The 25,617-nt window shown below is 40.8% G+C and overlaps 1 protein-coding gene across 1 annotated transcript; it reads left to right on the top strand.

Annotated features, from left to right (window-relative positions):
* The first annotated feature begins 2,577 nt into the window (after positions 1–2,577).
* LOC122662449 lies at positions 2,578–20,258 on the top strand. Its single transcript, XM_043858081.1, has 7 exons — positions 2,578–2,597; positions 2,632–2,867; positions 14,353–14,497; positions 15,265–15,525; positions 16,550–16,631; positions 19,215–19,411; positions 19,853–20,258. The coding sequence occupies exons 2-7, from the start codon at positions 2,641–2,643 to the stop codon at positions 20,156–20,158; spliced, it is 1,218 nt and encodes a 405-aa protein (XP_043714016.1). The 5' UTR covers positions 2,578–2,597; positions 2,632–2,640; the 3' UTR covers positions 20,159–20,258.
* Positions 20,259–25,617: the final 5,359 nt, after the last annotated feature.

The following is a 25,617-nucleotide window of genomic DNA, read 5'->3' as shown; positions in this document are numbered from 1 at the left end:
CGGCCGAGTCGATCACGAACGAAGCTTCAGCCGAGTCGATCACGAGCGAGCAAACGACGAGATCTGCCGAGTTGACGGTTCCAAACTTGCCGAGAAGTCAATAACTTAGAGCAGTGAAGAATGAATAGTTAGGAGTCGCCTATTTATAATCCTTGGGTTTCACCGATCCAACGGCCGACGAGCGAGCTCGGCATGATCCAACGGCCCCGGATCGAAGGGCGTTTTGAATTCCCGAGCCCGCCATAATGACTCTGCTGATGTGGCACGGACACCCAACCGTCGGATCGTGCAACGTCCAAATCTGCAGCAATAAATAATCTCGGCCCAACCGTAAGAATCTTCTCGACAAGCGCCCAGAAATTTCACTCATCGGTGCCGAGCCGACACCGATGAGTGGGGGCTCGTGATGAGGCATAAAACACCCCACCTATCGAGGGCTGCCACGTGGCCGACCCGACCTCATCCGAGAACCGGTTGGGCCGAGCAGAAATTGGGCCGACCCCATATCGGATAAGTCACCCGACAAAGCCTGGTTTGAGCGAGCTGGCCGGGATCGAGGCCGAGATTATCGGGTCAGCCCGGGGACTCCTAGCCGACCTCATGGCCGAGACCAACCTCCTCTCGGGCCGACCTCCATCGCCGACCCCACGGGCCGACCTCGTGGGCGAGCCCTCCTCCATTGAGGCTCCCATAGCACCCCACCAGGGATCTCCGGGCCACGTCGGACATCCCGAGAATCACGGGATAAGGACCGAGCCACGATCCCAGCGCACACGTAATCACACTCTACATGGACTCTTACCTTAATAAGAGTCCGACCCCAAAAATAACTCTCCACTCCACTCTACGCGAGAGAACCTTCCGAAAGAAGGACTCCTACCATACTAGGACTCTCCCAACCGTCTCATCTCCTCCTTACTCTATAAATACCCGGTATGGAGCTCTATTCGACATCCGGCTTTTTAGTACGCAGATTCTGTTGTCGTGGTGAAGACTGACTTGAGCATCGGAGAGTCCTAGGCCGGAGCCACACCGGCCCTCTTGCGCTCATTGCTTGGTTTTTGCAGGTTCATCCACGGGCGAACCACTACCGGAGGTTTTCACACGCAACAGTACTTATCTTTACTTTTCTTTAATGCAGTTTTTATTTCATTAGTTTAATCTTCTCTTCGACCATCACAGTCATTCTATCTATCAAGTTTTTCTTTTGATTCTCCTTCAGTGGTATGTCGTTGTATGTACCAGTATTGAAATCAATATAAATTCTTGATATTTTTTTCAAGTCTATCACATGGTCTTGTGATTGTTATTTTCGTTGCGCATTGCAATTTGGTCTTTATAATTTAAAGTCCTTGGAGCAATCGAGGCAAGATGAGAATCCACAATTCCTGGTAGAAGTTAGAAGCACAATCTTCTTCAAACTTTGAGTCTTGCAGACTCTGGCACACCTGCCAAAATCATACACTGTCCATTATAGTTGATCGATTGTTTGAGCGACCAAAAAAAGGGCCAAACAGTATTCCGTGTTTTCCTATTTCTTCATAATTTTTCTGCATTCTATTAGATTTTCTAGGCTTCATTTAGCTCTAGGATTGTTTTTATCATTCTTATCATTTTTTATTGTTAGTGAATTTCTTATTGTTTTTGCAACATTTTTATATTTATAAATATATTGAAGATGATTTCTTATTTTATTCTACTTTTGCTAATATTTTTTGAGTTTACTTCAATGTTTTCATGTACTTGACGTCTTGACATGCATGATCATATGGATTAAAATCCTCTACAATTTTCATCTTGCGGTGCCTTGCAGGTTAGGCCTGAGAGCTTGACACGTGGAAGATGCTTCATCCAACGGTGCAAGCTCAATTGATTCATTTTTTTTCCTTTCTTCTTGAGTTGGGCACCGTTGAATATCGCATCTTCCACGTATCGTGCTCTTAGGCAAGAACTACAAGGCACTTTAGAGGATTTTCCCCCCATTATCATACAGCTAGATCTTTTCAAATTAATGGTGTTTTTGTAAATATAATTTATTTGTAGTTTTATTCTTCTTAAACTTATGTATACGTAATTGTATTTTACTTTGTAGTATTAGGGGAGATATTTTATCCAAATTCCATGAATTCCTCTAATAGAGGGAGTGGACGGAGTGGACCCCACCTGGGCAATGTTTTCAGGCAAGAGGTAGAGTAGTCATTTGCGCTCCCATATAAGGAATTGGAGGAATTGAATGGGCCAATTGGAGGGGATAACGATTCGAAGAGAGATTCAAAGGAGGGACGATTCATGTCTATCTTGATCCAAAGAAACCAATTTTTGTTTTTAAAAAAAGAGCAAAACTGTTTGATGTATACAGATTTTGACCGATCCGGATCGGTTTTGGCTTTGACCGTTCCGAAACCGATACCGGGATTAAGAGCGATTCCCATGCGTGCGAGCTGTAAGCCTGTAACCGCGAGAGAAGAGTGTGTGAGCGTGGAAGCCTCTTACAAACACGCGTACCAAACTATTACCACCCAATACCTAGAAGTCCATCCACAAGAAAAACAAGAGGGACTGTGAAACCGAAATCCAGAGAGTCATGCTTTCCATCCAAGAAAGCTCATAGAATTCGTGAATCACACAGCCGAGAAGGCCATGGATAATTGGTTTTCTCCCTCGAATCTGGCGGGAATATTCGTCGGACCAGAGCAATTCTGGCGGGAAAACACCCGTGGTTGTTGGGTGACGATTCTCGTGCTTCTCTTTCTCTTTATCTGCCAACCTGCAAAGAGGACTTTAACGCTCACGAGGCGCCGCTTCCGCAAATCCATTTCTGTTGATAGCAAAACCCCCGTCTCTTCCCCTGGGAATTCTCAAATCAAGTAATTTCTTCTTCTTCTTCTTTTGTCAGTTTGGAATTTTTTGTTTTACTCTGAATTTATTAAGTTTAAAGTTTTGACTCTATTCTTGTTGCTTCTATTTTAATGGCAATCTGGGTAGAGGTGTCTCTTAATCGGAAGCAACTGTCTGGCTATGTGGTTGATTGATTCGAAATCATGTCTTTTCGACTCCATCCGGGTATTGGTGATGAATGAATTCCATTTAATGATCAAACGATGGCTTCTAACCTTCATCTTTATAGATACCTGGGATGCTTAGAGTTCCAGTGTTTAAAGATTGGTCAATCTAGTATCCTCAGCCTTATCCCAACTAAATGGGGTTGGCTACATGGATCCTAGTAGGGAGTTAGGGACAGACGGACAGTAAATAAATAAAAGGGTAAATATCATCCCCCTCCCCTCTAAGTATCCATAATATCAAACCCCTTCTTCATGCAAAACCCACCGATTGAAACCACCATAGCCAAGCAGATCGATATAAAACGGACAGTTTCTCCGTTTGAAACCACACCTTTACAAGTTATTCCACTGCAACTCTTATTCTTCACCTTGACTAGAGTAGAGCAACGACCAGGAAGTGCTTCCATCATATAATCGGTGACACCTGGGCACTTCTTTATAAAGAGATTCTTCAATGCTATGCATGAAATCTCGGTGTCACCAAACATGTCACTCCAACCCATTGCTAACCGCTCGAGATTCTGGCAATTGGCACCGTGCAACCTCAAACTCAAACAAGTAAGATTGATACCAAACAAAACCAACTCCTTAAGGTTAGGGCATCCTTTGGCAATGGCAATTAGGCCCTCGTCACCAATATCCTTGAACTTCCATCCACGTATGTTAACCGCCCGAGATTCTGGCAATTGGCACTGAGCAGCCTCAAACTCAAACAAGTAAGATTGATACCAAACAGAACCAAATCCTCAAGGTAGGGCACCCTTTGGCAATGGCAATTAGGCCCTCGTCACCAATATCCTTGAACTTCCATCCATGGATGTGAAGTTTCCTTAGGCGCTTGCAGTGGTCACCGATGGACACAAACCCCGTATTCGTGCACTTGGACTCTTCAAAGTGCAAGATTTCCAGATTCAAGCAATTAGAGAATGCAGCGAGGCCAACGTCGTCAACAAATTTCAGGTGGACCTCAACCACACCAGTGACTTCTTCCGCTATGGCTTTGAGGAGCTCATCCCAACGATTCCTAGAGTAGCAGTTGGAGATTTCCAAGGTTCTGAGTTTGTTGGAACTAATAATCAGGGGTCCAAAACATTGGCCAAGGACCTTCTTGATGCATATTTTCTTAACGGATTTCGCAGCTACACCTGGTCTAATAGGCATTCTGGTGGAGTTGTCATTAAGGCCGTTAATACGCTTCAGGGAGAGATCTTCCAGGGAGGAGGAGTGGTCGAGGAAAGTGTTTATAATGTAGTCGTAGGTAGGAGTAATCCCACTAGGAACCAGGGTAATAGGATCTCTTAACAAGGCTGGCCGATTGGGACAGCTTAGGCTAATTAGGGCAGAATTAGGGTTATGGTTAGGGTTTCGACTTAGGGTTTTATTTGGTAATGATGTGCAGAATTTTATGAGTCTAATGGTATAAGTTGGATCAAATTTGGTTGAGGTTGGAATTCTAGGGTTTTGGCTAGGATGCCTTATGAAAATGGACTGTTTGTAAGATCTAGGGTTTAGGGGCAGATTTTAGGAAAGAGGTTTATAGGGTATTAATGGGCAGGTCTAGGGGGTTATTTTGGTATAAAGAAGTTAGGGTTTGGATGAGTTACAAAATTCTGCAATTTAGGGCAGAATTGGATTTAGGGTTTTAGGGTTCTAATGGATCTATGGATTAATGGAAGGGGTGATAATAGGAGTAGATGGAGCTTAGGTTAGAGGATTAGAAGAAGAAGGTTAAATGCTGAATTAATAAACTACTTACTTGAAAGATTAAATCTTCAATGGTAGCAGCTTTGAAGAACTAGAAGAAGGACCTCCCGATCTACAAGATGCAAGGAGTCGATCGGAGTCCACCAATCCCTTCACCTTGATATTACCCACAAGGTAGCATTGATATTACTCACAAGGTTCACTCAACAGAGCAGAGCAGGAGCTATGGCAGCAAACAAAAGCTTTTCATTAATCAAATTCGTGTCCAATGCTGGCCTCCCTTACAAACTTATATAGAAGACTTAAAAATAGACTTAGACACTAAAAAGGAATGGCCTAACCTTATCCTTAACCTATTAGGCAACTTAAACTGACTAGGAAACTCAAATAGAGTCCTAATGACTTAAAACAACTTAAACTACTTAAAATAAAGAAGATTCCCTAGTAGCCAATAGGATATAAGAACCTTTTAGCCAATAGGATCACTTCACTTAAATTAGACCAATTGAACCAATTGGATGCAACCAATTTAAACCGATTCAATTAAAAACACAAAATAAAAACTAAGTATTGAGCTAATCCCGTATGCAACCTATATACCCCTATTTCAAGCCTACTAAAGTGGCCTAATACATAGAAAACCCTTGGGAACAAAGGCCCAACATATATATATCCCAACCCTACACTTATTCCCAATGAAACAAGCCCTATTTGATGATGAATCTGCATCAACTCTCCCCAACTTGAAAAAATTCGTCCTCGAATTTTGTAGTGATGAGGGGGAATCAACATGTGATTAGCAGCTTTGACCATCCCCAAACAGAATTTCGGTGAAGCGGGAACATTGGGGATAAAGTCTTCAATGCGTGGAGCGTTCTCTTCAAAGAACCATAGTGGCATAACAAACTCTTTGTGCTCGACCTCTTCAAGAACAACATCTTGGATGTCGATGATTTCTTGTGGAGTGTTGTCAATCACCACTTCATCTTCCATGTCCTCAGCCTTGTCTACTTTGCCCTCTTCAGTAGTTTCTTCTACCATTGTGTGTTGGACCTCCACATCAATTTGATGGTCGAGCTTCTCAACCATGATCTCAACTACTGGTGCAGCTTGGTCTACTTGAATTTCTTTAGCTATAGGTTCTTGAATCTCTTCAACACAAACCGCTTTAGTAGAATCTTTTGTTGGTGCATCTGCCATAGGTGAAACTTCAAACACAGTCGATGTCACTTGCATTTGAGTTGACATGTTCGGCAGTCCTTGTGGCTGTACAGTCGATGTGGTCACCTTTGGTTGTAATCCTTTTAGAGTAAACAAATGGTATAGACGCTGTCGATCAGGTAGGACACACAAGTTGTTTTCCGGTTCAATCCAACCTTGTCGCTCGTCCAACCAATTGCAACCTACTGCAATAAAGCTCCTTGGAGATGGTACCGGCTTACACCAAGCACCATCATGATATGAAGAACACCCAAATTCAGCACAGACTTTACCTGTAGGCTCGATGCAAATCTCTCCTGATTGGGACAACATATCCACCACGGATTGTGAAATAATGTTGTTACGTCTCCTCTCATCAACAACTAAGATGGCTGTGCTCCCATTGGGTAGACGAACTTGGGTCTTGAAAACGAAGGGAGGTGGGTCTTTCAAGGCTTGGTTGGAGCTTCCCTCCGCCATGGCTCTGATACCAATTTAATGTAGCCCTAGGTAGGAGTAATCCCACTAGGAACCAGGGTAATAGGATCTCTTAATAAGGCTGGCCGATTGGGACAACTTAGGCTAATTAGGGCAGAATTAGGGTTATGGTTAGGGTTTCGACTTAGGGTTTTATTTGGTAATGATGTGCAGAATTTTATGAGTCTAATGGTATAAGTTGGATCAAATTTGGTTGAGGTTGGAATTCTAGGGTTTTGGGTAGGATGCCTTATGAAAATGGACTGTTTGTACGATCTAGGGTTTAGGGGCAGATTTTAGGAAAGAGGTTTATAGGGTATTAATGGGCAGGTCTAGGGGGTTATTTTGGTATAAAGAAGTTAGGGTTTGGATGAGTTATAAAATTCTGCAATTTAGGGCAGAATTGGATTTAGGGTTTTAGGGTTCTAATGGATCTATGGATTAATGGAAGGGGTGATAATAGGAGTAGATGGAGCTTAGGTTAGAGGATTAGAAGAAGAAGGTTAAATGCTGAATTAATAAACTACTTACTTGAAGGATTAAATCTTCAATGGTAGCAGCTTTGAAGAACTAGAAGAAGGACCTCCTGATCTACAAGATGCAAGGAGTCGATCGGAGTCCACCAATCCCTTCACCTTGATATTACCCACAAGGTAGCCTTGATATTATTCACAAGGTTCACTCAACAGAGCAGAGCAGCAGCTATGGCAGCAAACAAAAGCTTTTCATTAATCAAATTCGTGTCCAATGCTGGCCTCCCTTACAAACTTATATAGAAGACTTAAAAATAGACTTAGACACTAAAAAGGAATGGCCTAACCTTATCCCTAACCTATTAGGCAACTTAAACTGACTAGGAAACTCAAATAGACTCAAAATAGAGTCCTAATGACTTAAAACAACTTAAACTACTTAAAATAAAGAAGATTCCCTAGTAGCCAATAGGATATAAGAACCTTTTAGCCAATAGGATCACTTCACTTAAATTAGACCAATTGAACCAATTGGATGCAACCAATTTAAACCGATTCAATTAAAAACACAAAATAAAAACTAAGTATTGGGCTAATCCCGTATGCAACCTATATACCCCTATTTCAGGCCCACTAAAGTGGCCTAATACATAGAAAACCCCTGGGAACAAAGGCCCAACATATATATATCCCAACCCTACACTTATTCCCAATGAAACAAGCCCTATTTGATGATGAATCTGCATCAGTTTATGCCCTTGGCACTAAAGTTGCAGTAATCACAATTGAGCTCCTTTAAACCCTTGCAGTTTATGGCGAAAGCTGCCATGGCTTCATCTATCAATTCCTCACAAGCATGGAGTTTGAGGCGAGTGAGGTTACGACAGTGGAGAGAGATGAGGATAAGAGCGTCGTTGCCGATGAGGACCGGTCTGTTTGGGATACTGCATTTGAGGGCAAGTGTGGTGAGGGCATCGAAGTGATTGAAGAGAGAAGGGATTAAGGGGATGAAGAAGAAGGTCTGTAGAGGGATTTTTTGGGGAAGAAGATGAAAAAGGGGTTTTGGGGTTGAAGAGGGCAAAATTGGAATAAAATTATATTAGGATAATATGGGCTTTTAGAAAATTTGTAAATGCCCACGTGATGTAGATCCAAGCCTCCTCGAGTTGAAGAAGTCACCCTAAGCATAGGTCTATAGTAGGAGCCGTAGTATAGTCTTATACTTAGTTTATTTCAGTTCTATACTTAGTTTTATTTTTGTGTTTTTAATTGAACCGGTTCAAATTGGTTGCATGGTCTAATTCAAGTTAAAGTCTCTTTTATTTTAAGTTATTAGGGGTAGATAAGTCTTTTACCTTTTAAGTTTAAGTTATTTTAAGTTAGCTACTCCCTTCCACAATTTATGGAGGAGAGTTTAAATTGTGTTAGGATTTTGGCCTTTAGGCTCTTATTAATAGAAAACGTGGGAGGCTCCCCCACTAATTAAAGTTTTAAAAAAAATCGTCTCTTTGGTACTGGCTACTACTGCTGCTGTTTCTCTCTTCTGAGATTGTCTTGTGAGTCATATCAAGGTTGAAGGGCTGGTGGATCTCAAGTGACTCCTTGCATCTTGTAGATCAGGAGGTTCAACTTCAAAGCTGTCTTCAAGGTTGCTGCCATTGAAGATCTCCTTAAACCAGTAAGTTATTTACTGTTTCAGTATTCCCTTTTTCTTCTTAATCCTCCAACTCAAGCCTCACCTGCCCTAATCGATCCACATTGTCTCCTTCATTAAAAACCCATCGATCCCCATAAACCCTAATTATTCTAAAAGCTATCCAGCCTTATTCCTCCATCCAATCTCAACCGAATTCCTACCACAGCCCCCTCTCATCTCCTCCTTCATTCGACCTAACTTGCAGCCCCATCCAACCACTCAAACCCTAATTTACATTCTCTGTAAAACTCTAAAAAACTCTAAATCCTTCCTAGACCTAACTAGCCATTAGAATCATGTCATATTACAACCGAACCTTCCCCCTAGGCCCTTTAGCACTCGACTAGAACCCCTGGTCTGAATTCCATCTTAAAACCCTAATTTCTACTGTTTTCCTAAAACCCAATACCCGAAACCTTAACCCTAATTTCTGGAATTTTTAAATTTTGTTTAAACCTTGTTCAAACCTACCCTATTAGCTTCTCCTAGACCTGCCCATTAAAACCATATAAGATTTAACCCCATTCTCATAAACCTAACCCTAGATTTAACCTAAAATGCCCCAATCAGCCCCAATCAACCAGCATCTTTATGAGGGTTTGATCTACCTGGCTCCTAGTAGGTCTTGTACCTATTTAGGACTACATTAAGTGGTATAAGAGCCATGGATCGCCATGGCAATCCAGTGCTGAATCCAGATCTGCCACCCCAACTTGATCCCATGACTGCAATCATGGCAATGCTCCAAAAGCTCTTGGCAGATCAGCAAGCTGAACAGAGACTTCTTACTGAGAAGATGACACATTTGGAAGAGATACATGGCTACACCTCTTAGGGACAGCAACCTCCCATTAGAAGAGGACCGAATCCAAGTCTACTCTAAAGTACATGGAACCTTGGGGAGAAATAGACATCACAGAGATCATTCCAGGAATCGCGGGGACTATAGAGATCATTCTAGAAATCACAGGGATCACAGAGATAGGCGCAGACATGACACAGATGGGTACAGAGAAGACATGGACAGAATTAGAGAAGAGCCTTAAAGGCCTAATTTTGACGAGTACTTGAGATCCTACTTCACTACAGATGAAGCTACCAATTGAAGATACGACACCCAAAAGTTTAAACTTGAGTTGAAGGAGTTCGATGGGAACCATGATCCTCAGGTATTCTATGACTGGCTTGCTGCCCTTGATGATTATTTTGATTGGTATGACTTGCCTGAAGATAGGAAGATGAGATTGGCACGTACCAAGCTGGTTGGCCCTGCCCGAGAATGGTGGCGCACTACAGAGAGGGACATGGAACTTGATGGCCATGTACCTACTACCTGGGAAGACATGAGGTATGACTTGACGGAGAAATATCTACCCAGGCACTTTAGAGCTCAGCTCTAGGATCAATTCTACTCCCTACGCCAAGGGACTATGACTGTAGCTGAGTACATGCAGCAGTTTGATGCTCTTGCTTCTTGAACTGGTACTAGAGAAGGAGCCACTCAGATGTTATCTTGGTTTCGACTGGGCTTGAGAGCAAATATTGTTAGGGCTATTGGAATGGCTGATGTTAGAGACATCAAGGATTGTTTTGAGAAAGCCCTGAAGGCTGAAGAATTATTGGCTGGAAATAGAAGATTTGATTCCTCCACTGAATGCACCAACAAAACTTTTCCAGCATTCAAGTCTACTACCAATGGTCACACTCGAGCTGGAAATTCTGCTGCTGGTCCTACTCGATTAGGCTACTCTGTTGGTAGTTCTTCTCGCCCTACAGCTCTCCCCCGTGCTGATCATAAGGGTAAAGCCCCCATGGACAATAGTGATCTTTATAAGTGTTTCCATTGCAATGAGATTGAACACTATGCCAGGGAGTGCCCACAAAAGCACAAATCTGTCCATGTGGCTAAGAAGGTAGATGAAAACCCTGATGATGACAATGAACCTGGTCTTCATGCATATCCCCCAGATGATGAGGATGACTTAGGTGATTACTCTGAAGAGTTGGGTGGTGATGCTCAAGGTGTTCATCTTATTACTCAAATCTTCATGGATAATGTGGTAGAAGATGGAGAAGTGGTTGTGAACAATCCACAGGAAGACATTCAAGTTGCTGCACTTGAAGAAGTGGAGCTCGATGAGAAGGTTATCAATATTGAAGACCCTATGGAGGTTGAACACAGAGTTTGTGATGCCCCCTTGGTTCTTTGAAGAGAAGCTCCACAACTTGAAGACTATGTTCCTAATGTTCCAGCCTCAACAGAATTCTGCCCGGGGAGTGTTAGAGCTGCTGCCCACATGTTGCTTCCCCCTCATCATCACAAAATTCGTGGAGAGGTTTCTTCACAACAGCATAGCACTTGGACTCCTACTAATGATGTCAAGAAGCTTAGCCCTAAATTGCATAAATGTTGCAAGGATTTCAGCCATTCATTGAAGATGAATGTTTCTAAGTCGGGGGAGAGTTGATGTAGATCCAAGCCTCCTCGAGTTGAAGAAGTCATCCTAAGCATAGGGTCATAGTAAGAGCCATAGTATAGTCTTATACAGTTTATTTCAGTTCTATACTTAGTTTTATTTTTGTGTTTTTAATTAAACCGGTTCAAATTGGTTGCATCCAATTGGTTCAATTTAAGTTGGTCTAATTTAAGTTAGTCTCTTTTATTTTAAGTTATTAGGGGTAGATAAGTCTTTTAGCTTTTAAGTTTAAGTTATTTTAAGTTAGCTACTCCTTTCCACGATTTATGCAGGAGAGTTTAAATTGTATTCGGATTTTGGCCTTTAGGCCCTTATTAATAGAAAGCATGGGAGGCTCCCCCACACTAATTAAATTTTTTTAAAAAATCGTCTCTTTGCTGCTGGGTACTGCTGCTGCTGTTTCTCTTTTCTGAGATTGTGTTGTTAGTCATATCAAGACCCCCCTTGTGAGTCATATCAAGGTTGAAGGGCTGGTGGATCTCCAGTGACTCCTTGCATCTTGTAGATCGGGAGGTTCATCTTCAAAGCTGTCTTCAAGGTTACTGCCATTGAAGATCTCCTTAAACCAGTAAGTTATTTACTGTGTCAGTATTCCCCTCTTCTTCGTAATCCTCCAACCCAAGCCTCACCCGCCCTAATCGATCCACATTGTCTCCTCCATTAAAAACCCATCAATCCCCATAAATCGTAATTGTTCTAAAAGCTGTCCAGCCTTATTCCTCCATCCAATCTCAACCAAATTCCTACCGCAGCCCCCTCTCATCTCCTCCTTCACTCGACCTAACTTGTAGCCCCATCCAACCACTCAAACCCTAATTTACACTGTCTCTGTAAAATCCTTAAAAACTCTAAATCCTTCCTAGACCTAACCAGCCATTAGAATCATGCCATATTACACCCAAACCTTCTCCCTAGCCCCTCTAGCACTCGGCTAGAACCCCTGGTCAGAATTCCATCTTAAAACTCTAATTTCTACTGTTTTCCTAAAACCCAAAACCCGAAACCCTAACCCTAATTTCTGAAAATTTTAAATTTTGTTTAAACCTTGTTCAAACCTACCCTATTAGCTTCTCCTAGACCTGCCCATTAAGACCATATAAGATTTAACCCCATTCTCATAAACCTAACCCTTGATTTGACCTAAAATACCCCAATCAGCCCCAATCAGCCAGCACCTTTGTGAGGGTTTGATCTACCTGGCTCCTAGTAGGCCTTCTACCTATGTAGGACTACATTACCACGTCATAACTTAATGGCGTTTTTTTAACGATTAGGGCACGGTTGATAGAATCTTTCAAAAGTGGGGGAGGGCATTATCATTATTCAAAACTTGGGGGAGGGGTTTGATATTATGGATACTTAGAGGGGAGGGAGATGGTATTTACCCTTAATAAAATAAAAGTAAAACGAAGGAGCACACAATATCAACCCAAACTCTAGGGCATCGACCCTTCATAGCTATGTATTGCTTCTTAACTGCCCAACATTGCTCTCCATACCTCTAGATTGGAGTGTATAACAACAACAACATCATAACATCATAGCCCAACTCAATGGGGTTGACCACATGGATCTTTGCTCTCCAATCAGCTCTATTTGAAGTCCATACAAGGAACAAGGCCTAAAAGTTAATCATGTCCTTCCACACAACTTCTCCTATGGCTCTCTTAGGCTTGTCCCTGGCCCTTTTGGTTCCCTTAGCTCTAATATGGTCATTCCTTACTTTATCCTTCCTAGTTTTTCCACATATCCATCTCAACATCCTCATCTCTGCAACGCCAAGTTTATTTATATGATACTTCTTCACAACCTAGCATTCCGCTCCATATATCATAGCTGGTCTAATGGCAGTTCTATAAAATTTTCCTTTAAGCTTTAAAGGGATACGCTGATCATACAGAACTCCGGACGCACCTCTCCACTCCATCCACCCTATTTTAATCCTCTGGGCAACATTGTCTTGTTGCCCTCCTTATCTATGATGAATCCCAGATATCTAATGTAATCACTTTGCAGGATCTCCCTCTCACCAATATTTACCACCTCATTATTGTCCCAATGTTGCTAAAGTTACACACCCTATATTTGGTCTTACTTCTACTTATCTTTAGACCTTTTGATTCTAAGGTTGATCTCCATAGTGCCACTTTGGCATTAATCCCTGCTTTTGTCTCATCCACCAAAACAATATCATCTGCAAAGATCATACACCATGGGACCTCATCTTGTATGCCTTTGGTTAAGTCGTCCATGATAAACGCAAACAAATAAGGGCTTAAGGCTGATCCTTGGTGTAACCCAATTGGAATTGGGAATTCACTACCTTGGCTCTCCGCTGTTCTAACGCTAGTCACCACATTAGCATACAAATCTTTAATTATGTCTACGTATTTACATGACAGTATGACACCCTTCTCTTCTCTAGGATATTCCAGATTAACTCTCTAGGGACTCTGTCCTAGGTTTTTTCTAGGTCTATAAAGACAATATAAAGGTCTTTCTTGCCCTCTCTATATCTTTCCATGAGTCTCCTAAGTAAGAAAATTGACTCCATCGAGGATCTTCCTGGCATAAAACTGAATTCGTTTTCCGAAATAGTATTCTTTCTCAGGCGGGTTTCAATAACCCTCTCCTATAACTTCATCGTATGTCTCACTAACTTTCTATAGTTATTACAGTTCTGAATATCTCCTTTGTTTTTGTAAAGTGGGACCACAATGCTTCTTCTCCATTCATCTGGCATTTTCATAGTGGTCATAATCTTGTTAAACAACTAGGTTAGCCAAGATAGACTACAAAATCCTACGTTCTTCCACACCTCAATTGGGATCTCGCCTATAAATGCTTGAATAATGTTAACCTTCTGTGGGATTTGCTAGTTTGAAGTATTGATCCACAATGTATTTCATGGCTCGTGCTCTTGTTGCTTGTATTTTAATGACTATCTGTGTTGGAGTTACCTCTAAACTGGAGGAAACTCTCTGGCTATGCAATACTTGATTTGAAATTGTCTCTCTTCCACTCTTTTTGGGTTATCTTTGATTCATGAATTCTAAGTAATGATCAAACCATGTCTACTATGTAGATGGAGATCCAAGATGCCAAGTGTTGCATGTTTAATAATTAAATTCAATGGTTGGGCAGTCAAATAACTCTCTGATACATTTGGGTTATGTTAATTTCTGTGGAAGTTTGCCATATCATGTGAGTTTTTGCTGTTGTAACTGATGTAGAAGTTTCATCTTCCTCCTTTCCTCCAGAATCTCTGAAATTATATCAGTTGAAGATTTGAGAAACTTAATTAACAGCTTGGATGGGAAGCTTAATGAGATGGAGAAATGGGAAAACGTCATAGACAAAAGGAACGACCTTCTATCCTATAATGCAAAATGCTGCAAACCCAAGGTCAGTGCTTTTTTACTATTATTGTTATATATTATTATAATTATTTTCATTCCCTGGAAAATATCTGGACTTGAGTACGTTTGTGGGTGATTATCTGGTTGGAATCTTTGTGATTTGAAGGATAGACTCTAGTCTGATTAGGATCGTCTTTCGGGTTTAGACTTTAGATGTACAAGTGCTTTTAAATACTTTAAGAAGTGTTCTAATCCTTGTCAAGTTAATTCCTATTTCCTTGTTTGTAATTGTAAGGTTTCTCAGCACTTAGGCATGCGACGTTTTTTCTGTTCAATGGTCAAACTTTTAGAAAATTGAAACCTGATTCCTAGTCAACTGGATAATGGGAGCCTGAGTGAGAATTGTCTTGAAACTTAGGTTTTTGTTTTATTCCTCCCCCCAAAAAAGAGAAGAAAAGAAAAAATCAATTTCTCTTGTACTTCCATATTTTTTTTAAATAAACTTCTTTCACTGACATAAGTTCATTCTAAATCTAGCCATTTATTTTTTGTTACTGCTGGGTGACCACTTTTGGCATTGTCTTACTTTTTAGCCATGTGCTCATAATACTCAAACCATTGCCTAAAGCTTCACCTTGTCTCAAAAGTGTCTCTGAGTTTGATAATCCTGATTTTGTTTGGAATTCATGATGCTACTTAGCTTGTGGTGCCAATATATGACAAATAGGCCAATCAGCAACTTTATAAACATAAAAGATTCAATTAAATTTGTATTCTTGCATTTGAATTGATGATCCTTTTCTGATGTGGCAGGATGGACCCCTGAAATACCTCAGTGTGACAATATTTGAGAACTGTTCACCTGAGTTGCTGAGAGACTTTTATATGGACAATGAGTACAGAAAACAGTGGGACAAAATGCTGGTTGAGCATGAGCAGTTGCAGATTGATGAAATCAGTGGGATAGAAATAGGCCGCACAGTCAAAAAATTCCCACTTCTGACACCAAGGGAGTATGTATTGGCTTGGCGAGTATGGGAAGGGAAAGAGAAGACCTTCTATTGTTTTATCAAAGTAAGCATTACCAAGAATACATTTGATTTGACATGTAAAATAATTATTGCAGAAGATTCCAATCATACATGGTTGTTATGAGAATGCCGTTTCATAATATGGATTCTCCGTAGTTTGTCCTTCCCCATGGCTGTTGTGCAGTTTTTGTCCAAGGGGTTATATTAGGCATTAACTTGGATACATTTGTGCTTTAACGGGCAACACTGCTAGAGGTTAGCAGAGTACTACTATATTATGTTTTGTTTTTATCTCATTTTATTCTATGAGAAAATTTCTTTTATTTACTTTTTGTTGTCTTCTGCTTTATGGTGATGTGGAAATCGATATTTGCTTTTGTCTGAATTCCAAATTGGGTCTCTAATGGGTTTGAGCTTTTGGATATCTTGCTTTTCTTCGGTCCCTGTAAGTTATGCATGTTTATGTTGCAAACACTCAAGATGGTTTATTTTTGAATGAATCTGATGCATACTTTTTGAAAAGGCTGGTTGATGTGATTGAGCCATTGAGTACCTGGTTCAGAAATTGGGATTGGATCAGGTGGATTGGTGGCCACTGTTCCAGCCGATACTGGTTAATACGCTGATCTTTCTCAAAGGTTGGCTGCTGAATCAAACAAGCTGTTTCTGGACCAGTGTTGGGCCCACTGATAAGGCCCTATGCCGCTTTTTAAATCCTTGATCGGGTGTCAAAAGCTTTCTTTGTTTGGAAAATATTACAAAGTGGTCATATTGAGCTTTGGGTGGTACAGTGGTTGTTTGTGGAAACAAAAAGTATGCTTGGTTTGTGTTGCCAGGGTGTCTTGGCAGTCTCTTGGCTTTAGTAGAACTAGCTTGTTACTGTAACCTTTAGTAGTGGTTTTCTTTCTTATTGTGTGCACTTAAGAGGGGTGAGGCTATTGTTGTTTATGATACTTGATACATGCAGGGTTCGAAATATATATTTAGTTTTGTAGTTATCGATGTTTGTAATTTTATGTTCTATTTCTTTGTGCTTTCCTTATTACCAACTGTTCTTGCCCCATTAGGCATGTGAGCATGCTTTAGCACCACGAAGGAAGAAGTTTGTACGTGTCGGATATTTTCAATCTGGTTGGTGTATCAAGAAAGGCAAGTGTGCATCCTCCAACTTTCTTTTTCTTTTCTTTTCTTTTACCTAACCCGACATAACATCTCTTTGATGTGCTATTTTCTCCCATGTTGATAAAATCTGAATTTGCTTCTGATTTTGTAGCTTCTTTTTGTATCCATATTGATTCTCTCTCCCCCCCCCCTTCCTTATGGTGGCTCTTAGACCTTCATATTGTTTTTTCCTTCTTCTTTTTTTGTGGATGGGTGAGTGGGTGCCTGCTACGTGCTTTGGTCTCCATGCTTACCTATTTTGATACGATAAGATCGATATTGAGAGAGAGAGAGAGAGTCTCCATGCTTACCTATTTTGATACGATAAGATCGATATTGTGAGAGAGAGAGAGAGAGAGAGTCTCCATGCTTACCTATTTTGATACGATAAGATCGATATTGAGAGAGAGAGAGAGAGAGAGAGTTAAATCTCCCCAAAGCACAAAAGAAGTGAGCCCATGTTACCCCCTTCTTCCCTACCGGCCCTCCACCAGGAAGTTCAAGCTTCTCTAGTTTGGGTAGCACTGTAATGGAATGTCCAGCCCGAATAGACTCATTTTGACCATTGCCACTGTCTACCAACTGCTCAAGGTGGGTGAACATCACCAATAGTTTATCCTGTCCGATGACAAGGGATGCCACCTTTGCCTCCAACCTACTAAGCCTTTGCTCCTCCGCCATGTTTGGCTTTGATACCAAACTGATATGTGCTTGGGTTCTCTGCGCTTACCTATTTTGATAAGATAAGATTGATTGGCAAAGAGAGAGATTATTGGGAGTGATTGAAGAAATTATCGGCTAAATTTTTGGAGGAAGCCAACCTCAATTTTTGAGAGAGAAGGTAAGGAGATAGAAAGGAGAGATTTAGGGATTTACTTGGCTGATTAGGAGGTAGCCGAGCTTCACTTCTCATATGAGAATAATTAGGGAATTCAAATCTTACCTCTTCTTTCCTTCGTCTCCTACTAAATAGGTTACAATAAAGTAGTTATCAACTCAATTTCTATAGTAACTCCCACCATATATATCACAATCCATATAACTCCCAATATAACTCCTGATTACCGTAACCGCCTATAACTACAGATAATTCAAATAAAATAACTAGACATGATTTAAATAATAACAACAAAATATCCGGCACGCCTTCCATGCGTAACGCCATGCAAGCATATGCACGTAACAGTGCCACTCACCAGATTTCACATGCTCTCTCGCTCTGTCTATCTGTCTCTCTTGTGGAGGGTTAGGTAGATGGTTAAACTTTAATGAAAGAAAATGGAAGAAATTGATCTTTAAAAAAAAGGGAAGTGAAGGGAAAGCTGTTGTAAAATGCTATGCAGAAAAATAGTAATTGAAACTCAGTCATCTCCTAGTGGAAAATGAAAGCTTTTGCCATCTTTCAAGATCAAGGACCAAGGACTAAAGTCTAAAGGAAGAGAGACTTAATAATTCTCTAGACTGATAGTTTGGAACTTTACCTATCCCAACCTTTTGGAGTTTTTGGGGGAATCTTGGAATTCCACTCATCTCTAGTTAAGGCCATATTTCTGTGAACTCTAATTTGCAGGTATGTATCATAAAAAATCCCATGGTGGTTCTTATTCCAGAATGTCCAGAAGAAAACGCAAACATTCCACAGAAATTCTCTCTTTTACCAAGAGTACAAGTCTAGCATGAGTCAACTAGGGTATGACTTGTGCTACTCGAAGATTGGTGGATAAACACACAACAGAGAGTCCTCTCACAAGCTTGAAATGGATGCTAGTAGCTGCTTCTATAATCTGCTGCTGTTGGTTTCTAGAAAGTTAGTGCTTAACAGTCAACACTAGCTAGTAGTTTGCATTTCCCTGGTTTCTCTCTCATTTTGCTTTAGATTGCTAGGAATCATCAAATTACATTATTTTCTATTGAAATCCTATCAATTTATATGAGTTTTAAAGTGATTTCCAGGACCCTCCTTTTGAAACAAATTATGGACAAATAATACATTAATTTACTAACCGGTGTTTATATTTAGTTGGCAGATTTAGGTGTAACCAGGTCCTAAAAAAATCAGTTTGGTCTCAACCTGTGGGAACCCTTGAAAAATTTGATCCAATTTCTCCGGAATATTGGGGTGGAATTATTATTATTGTTATTATGATCATTTCTTCGACTAAAAGCTATATCTGAAATCAATTGGTGAATTGGATTTAACATGTTAACCCTGCTGGTGAAATTTCCTACATTGGGGAGATGCAGCTGTAATGAAGTCAGGTTGAAAGAACGTTTTTAGGTCCTAGATTATTATGCTTTGACTAATTCTTGTACCATTCTGTTCATATTTGAGTCTACTTTCAATCATCGAAGTTTTTGGTGTTATTTGAAGGTAGCCACTACTTTATGAGATTTATTTTTTACATATTGTTTTTTTGCTGGAATCTGAAAATGGTGTAAGTAGTACCTTTTACTATTTCTGTCCCTTGTATTACTTGCTACTGCTCTATGGTGGCCCTTTCTAGTATGATTTGATATTTCCTGGATCAAGAAGGCTAATAGCTTTTTGGTTTTGAATTATTTGGATTATAGTGCCTGGTAGAAATGCCTGTGAGATCAAGATGGTGCACCAAGAGGATGCAGGTTTGAATGTAGAGATGGCAAAACTAGCCTTTGCCAAGGGCATTTGGAATTATGTGTGTAAGATGGATGGTGCACTACGTAGGTACTCACCCACCAACTGCCCTCTACCTAGATCAGTCATGACTGCAGTCATTCTGGTGCAGAAGGTGAGGATTTTTATCCTACTGTAGCCATTGGTTTTTGGCTATTAACTGACATGCCTTTGAATAGTTTACTGACAGCTTGATCAATATATGATTTACCTGGTACTAATGCTCGAGTCCAGGCCCAAAATTTGGTGAAAGGAGGAGGATTTGTTGTTTCAGAACTTATAAAGAGTACAGATCAGAGTTTAAAAAAAATCTGATAAACTTTAGATGTGTCAGGTTAAATTACTCATTCCCTTTTCTTTTCTCCCAAGTCGCTGTTATGAGTTTTGTCAGACCGGGAAATCATGGTTGCAAGTCCTTTCCTCTCTTCAAAGAAGTATTGTGAAAGTTGGACAAGAGATAATGGGTGTATTAGATTTTTAATTCTTAGATTATCACCTTGATGTTCTTTTGTTGCCTTCATTTAAATGTTTAATAAATGTTCTTGTTATGTTTTAGGTGCCGCCAGAATTAGAAACTGTGATTATGACTGAAAGTCCTGCCCTTCCGAGAAGTGCCATTGGTTGTGCAACCAACAAGAGGGTAACCAGTGAAATAAAAGAGAGGAAATTTTTGAGACGGCCTTCCGGGAAATCAATAGCCAATGGCTTGCTTTTGCTTGGAGGTGTCATTTGCCTCTCTCGTGGCCATTCAAGCCTTGGTGCTAAAGTTGCTATGGCTTATATCCTGAAGAAGCTCTCTGAGCATGGAGCATCTTCAAGCCAAGCTGGGCAAAGTGGTGCCACCCATGAATCCTTGCATTAGAACTGATTTGGTTTAAGATGACTGTAGATGATCGATGTTCATTGTAGGGTAGAACTACCATAGCTTCAATGCTTATGTAGACAAAATTTTGTTATCTAAGGTTTCAATATAAATAAAGGGAAATTCTATTTGTAACCAAGTTGGCCACATCACTTACAACCTCTTTTAGTGATTTCATTTTGTAATTTCCTTGCCCTTGTCCCGTCCCCCTACTCTTTGTTTCAGAAGTGGACACACCGGCCCTGCCATTTTGGCTTGAATGCTTCCAAACACCATCAAACCAGTGACTGGTTCGTGTTACAATTACTGTATGCAGCATCATAATTGTCACGGCGATCCAAGTTGGTGGAGGGGTGTTCCGTCGATATATCGACATGTCGCCCGCGAGCATGTCGATCATGTTTTATTTTTTATTTTCTTTATTTTTAATATTTTAATAGATGTATACTCAAGTCATGTTTTATTTTTTCTCTATTGTTTCCCAAGTTTTAAGAAGAAAATTCAGAAATCGAAGAAGGAATCGAAGAGGGAATCGAAGAAATCGAAGAAGAAATTGAAGAGGGAAAGAAGAAATCGAAGACAGGAAGAAGAAATCAAAGAGGGACGCCATGGCGTAGGTCGCCATGCAACCTTCTCCAGCGCCAGAACGCCATAGCGACGCCATGACGACGCCATGACAACTATGTGTAGCATACAGGATGCAATTGTCATAGTAGTCTCTTTGACACGGATAAGAACAGCTACCATCTATATATATTTTGATGGGAGAAATAAAATAGATTATATTACGTAGAGGAAAGATGTTCAATGTTTTTAGTTTGGCCATATTTGGCCAAGTTAAAGGCTATGCCCAAACAAAACCGATCCAGAAGAGGTGTGTATGTGATATATGGATCCAAGTTACTAATATGTAATAAGTCTTTAATTAGATACCACGGCCAGGGGGTACGAGATGGAGATGGAAGAACGTCAGTGATCGCGTGATTAGAGCACCATATTTCTTTAATCTCCAACCCAAATTCGAGAGCTTTTTCAAGACCCATCCTGATGCTGTATAGATCTGTCTCCAAAGCTAAAGAAACGTTAATAAACCCTGCAGATAAAGATAAAATTCTCCTATCTAACAAAATGATATACGACCAGCCTGCAAGGCTTAATCCTGGATCCTGGACACCTGCACATGTCAAAACAGAAAATTTAAAAATAGGTAGGGAAGCCTAACATGAAATAGTGTGTTGTATAGCAGGATCCTCAATTACATAATGGGATGGAATAGGAAGGGGAGAGATGTCTAGATCTGCTATCCAGCGACCAACCTATTTTAGTACCCATTTAGCATCGGGTGAAGCGGACTTCATGAGGACATTGTTTCTTGCAGCCCATATAAAATAACATGTGATAATAAACACCTCAAAAAACCAAATACTAGAAGTTTTATCTAGCAGACTAGAAGAAAAAAAACCGAAACAAAAATCAATCAAGGAAGCATAAGAGAGGAATTCAGTCCTTAGTCCCAGAGGGCCAGCTGCCCAGATGTGTTTGACCTAATTGCAAGATAGGAAAAGGTGCCAATAGGATTCAGAACAATTTCCACAAAAACCACAGGTAGGGACGATCTGAAGCCATTTTGAAATGGAAGCCTTGACCAGAAGTCCTGCATTTATCAAACGCCAGAAAAAGAATTTAAACTTAGGATGAATCTTAAGCTTCCAAAAAAATTCCACCATGAGGAAATCAAACTAAAATATGAGTTAGCTCTAGGTGTTAAAGATCTAGCAGCGATTTTAGTCATAAATCTCCCATCTTTGGAAAGAGAGAAGCACCACCTCTCATCAGAAATATTAAATCTAATATTAAGCAATTGAGTTGAAAGAGATGCTGTTGGTCAAACAACGGTCCAGGGATCAAACCATGATTCCCTAGGGAAACCAATTACAAATCAATTAGGGTATTGCATGCCCTGGGTTATCCCATGGTGTCCCATGGGTGCCCCATTTTAATTTTAGGGTTTCCCATGGTCTCCCATGGAAACCCTGGTGCATCCCTAATAGGGTTTCTCCTTCCCTCATTTGTCCCACACAATTATAGGACACATTAAGGACAAAGAAAATACATCTCTAGTCATCACATGACAAGAGGGATCCATCCCATACTCGAATGCGCAACGGAAATAAATCGATTCGAGTTTCTTTCGCATCCCATAAATATTAATAATCAATAAACTGAAGGAATTAATAAAGAATTGCTAACCTGGTGAGCCTCAAGTGTTGCTCCTCCAATAGACAATGATTCTTCCTCCAGTGAGCACTCCAAGCAAACAGATCTGAACCTCCAATGGTGCTACCAAGGTTCTTCAAGCCAAACGCAGATACTCTCAAATTCTCCAGCACAGATCTAGGGTTTCACAAACCCTAACTCTCAATTGCAGTAGAGAGAAAAATAGAAGAAGAAGAAGAGAGATCACAAGAGGGAGAGAGTGACCAAAACTCAGGAGAGAGGGGGCTAGGCTGAAACGTGGAGCACTGCCCCCCCTCCTACGTTTTCTGATCCTTTTATAGATCTAGGGTTTTAATTAAACCCTGGATGGATTACTTTAATCCCAGTGAGAGTCTGTCTGTCTCTCTCTCAGTTTGGCAGTTCTGTTTAAACTCAAAGTGCTTCTAAAAGGGGAAGAAGCAGAATCTAATAGGGAAAGTATTAATTAGCTACTTTATTTAATTATTAATGGATAATTACAATTAGCACCAATTCCATTAATTAAATAAAGAGCCAATTAAATTAGCAAATTCCAAATAACTCCCTATGTGATAACTATTATCATATACAGCCCCCCGCTAATCAACACCATCATTATGGAATCTAGGGCACGAACACATGTACTGCCAAACCCCAATCCATAGTACAAGTCCATATACGAGCGTCTGTGCATCTGATCGGGTCCCGCAAAACTAGACAAAATATTTTGTTCAAATAATTATAAATAATGTATCATTTTATGTAAAATAGATTTTTGCAAAACCATTTCCAAAACGGCATTGGATCCAGATTTTGATCCGACCATGCACAGACAGTTTCTATCTTGGTGTTCCCCAATCGGGCAGTGGTGACCGTGTTAGATAACTCCTTCACTCACAAAGTGTTCACGCATTCCCAGAACACCGGCTTTGACTCGCTTGAGTCTCGCCATTGATGAATCAAAGAATGCGATCACACTTTGCAAAGGACAGGTTCCCTCGTATAGGGTGTCGGTGACACATGTCTATCCCTTCCTACATCTCGACAAGAATACATGAGGGAATCGACAAAGTAGATTCTTCGCCAATGCACACATCAAACATGTGAGCACTCGCATTCGTACCCTGACATCACATGTCTAGGCATACCCAATGCGATGACCATATGATAAGGGTGCCCAGCCCAAACCCTAGTCGTGACTACCATTTTAAGTAAAACTTACGGACACATAATGCTCAAAAAATTTATATTGCATGTGACAAAATTAAACTAAAATGTATAAATGTTCAATACAAAGGTGAACCGGACCAAACTGGGTTTGATGGACACACACTTGTCCAACAATCTCCCACATGTACATCAAAGCCAATTCCCTATACATTTTAAACTCATGCCCTCCATGTGTTTCTCAAACACTCTTGGTGACAAACCCTTTGTCATGGCATTAGACACATTTTCAGTTGTGTCCACTTTGGAGATACTCACATCGCCCTGCTGGATAATCTCTCTGATGAGGTGATACTTCCGCTACACGGGCATGTTCCTCTGATGATCCCTAGGATCCTTAGCTTGTGCAATGACCCCTTTGTTGTCACATAACAGGGGAATAGAGCCTTTGACAAGATCAGGGACTACTCCAGAAATGTTAGGAACTTCCCAACCCAAACACCTTATTAGCCGCATCATATGATGCAAGGTGTTCTTAAAAATTGGGATCGGCTATAGATTTCTATTTTGTACTCCTCTATACAATGACACCTCCACTCATTAAACTAGTAATGACTCACAATACCTACTGCATAGCAAACGTCCGGCCTCGTACACAACATAGCGTACATAAGACTCCCTACTGCTGAAGCATAGGGAATCCTCTTCATCTCTTCAATGTCCGTCTGAGGTTGAGGACATTGAGATCTGGAAAGACTGACTCCATGTCGAAAGGGAACACTTCCCTTCTTGGAGTTCTCCATGCTAAATCTGGCCAAGACTTTGTCTATATAGGTTGCCTGTGACAAGCCTAGCATCCTTTTCTGGCGATCTTTCATGAGTTTGATCCCAAGGATAAAGCTAGCTTCACCAAGGTCTTTCATCGAAAATGTTGTGGATAACCACTGTTTTACTGATGAAAGAAAACCTACATCGTTACCAATCAACAATGTGTCATCTACGTATAGAACAAGAAAACATACTACCCTCCCACTGATCTTCTTGTAAACGCATGGTTCATCCATGTTTTGATAAAAACCAAACGATTTGATTGATTGATCAAACCTGATGTTCCAGCTCCGGAAGCCTGCTTCAGTCCATAAATGGACCTCTGCAATTTGCACACCTTTCTTTCTTCCTCCAAGGAAGAGAACCCCTCTGGCTGTTCCATGTAGATTTTCTCTTGCAGGAACCCATTCAGAAATGCAGTCTGCACATTCAGATCTTATAATCAAAGTGTGCGGCGATAGCCAATAAATCCTGATGGATTTTATCATCGCCACTGGTGAAAAGGTTTCCTCATTGTCTATACCCTCTTTTTGGGTGTAGCCCTTTGCCACTAGTCTCGCTTTGAATCTTTCAACCTTTTCATCTGCGCCCTTCTTCCTCTTGAAGATCCATTTACATCCAATTGGCTTGACGCCAAGTGGTGGATTGACTAGAGTCCAGACCTTGTTGGAATGCATCGAATTGATTTCAGAGCGCATTGCCTCCAGCTACCTAGTGGCATCAACATCCTTTAGAGCCTTAGAGTATGTCATCGGATCATCATCCGATTCAACCGATACCATGTGGAACTCTTCCACAGTTTTCTCTTCGGTTAGAAGAGTAAGCCTGGTGGGTGGTCTAATAGTCCTCCCACTGCGTCGAGTTTCTTCATGTGTTGGTATTTCAATAGGTATGCCAATTGGTCTCACTTCAGGAAGTGACGTTTCTGAGCTATCTGATAGCTCTTTAATGAATACTGGTTCGGACCTCTGGGTCATCATTTCTTCCTCCAAAAATATGACATGTTTACTTACAATGATCTTCTGGTCAACTGGGTCATAGAAATAATAGCCTATCGTGCCTTTGGGGTAGCCTATGAAATGGCATCTTGAAGTCCTGGATTCCAACTTGTCTGTCTGTTGCTTTCGCACATGTGCTATGTAACCCCATACCCTAAGGTGTTGAATACTGGGCTTTCGCCCTTTCCACAGCTCAAAGGGTGTTTTGGCTATAGACTTTGATGGAACCCT

This window comes from Telopea speciosissima, chromosome 5, assembly GCF_018873765.1.
Source record: "Telopea speciosissima isolate NSW1024214 ecotype Mountain lineage chromosome 5, Tspe_v1, whole genome shotgun sequence".
NCBI lineage: Eukaryota > Viridiplantae > Streptophyta > Magnoliopsida > Proteales > Proteaceae > Telopea > Telopea speciosissima.
This window is presented reverse-complemented; position numbering and strand designations above follow the sequence as displayed.

Excerpts from the sequence above, each read along its gene's own strand:
- LOC122662449 (XM_043858081.1), top strand. The coding sequence starts at position 2,641 with ATGGATAATTGGTTTTCTCCCTCGAATCTGGCGGGAATATTCGTCGGA. Across the intron at positions 15,526-16,549 it reads CCTTCTATTGTTTTATCAAA|GCATGTGAGCATGCTTTAGC; the intron begins GTAAGCATTACC and ends TTGCCCCATTAG. Across the intron at positions 19,412-19,852 it reads CAGTCATTCTGGTGCAGAAG|GTGCCGCCAGAATTAGAAAC; the intron begins GTGAGGATTTTT and ends GTTATGTTTTAG.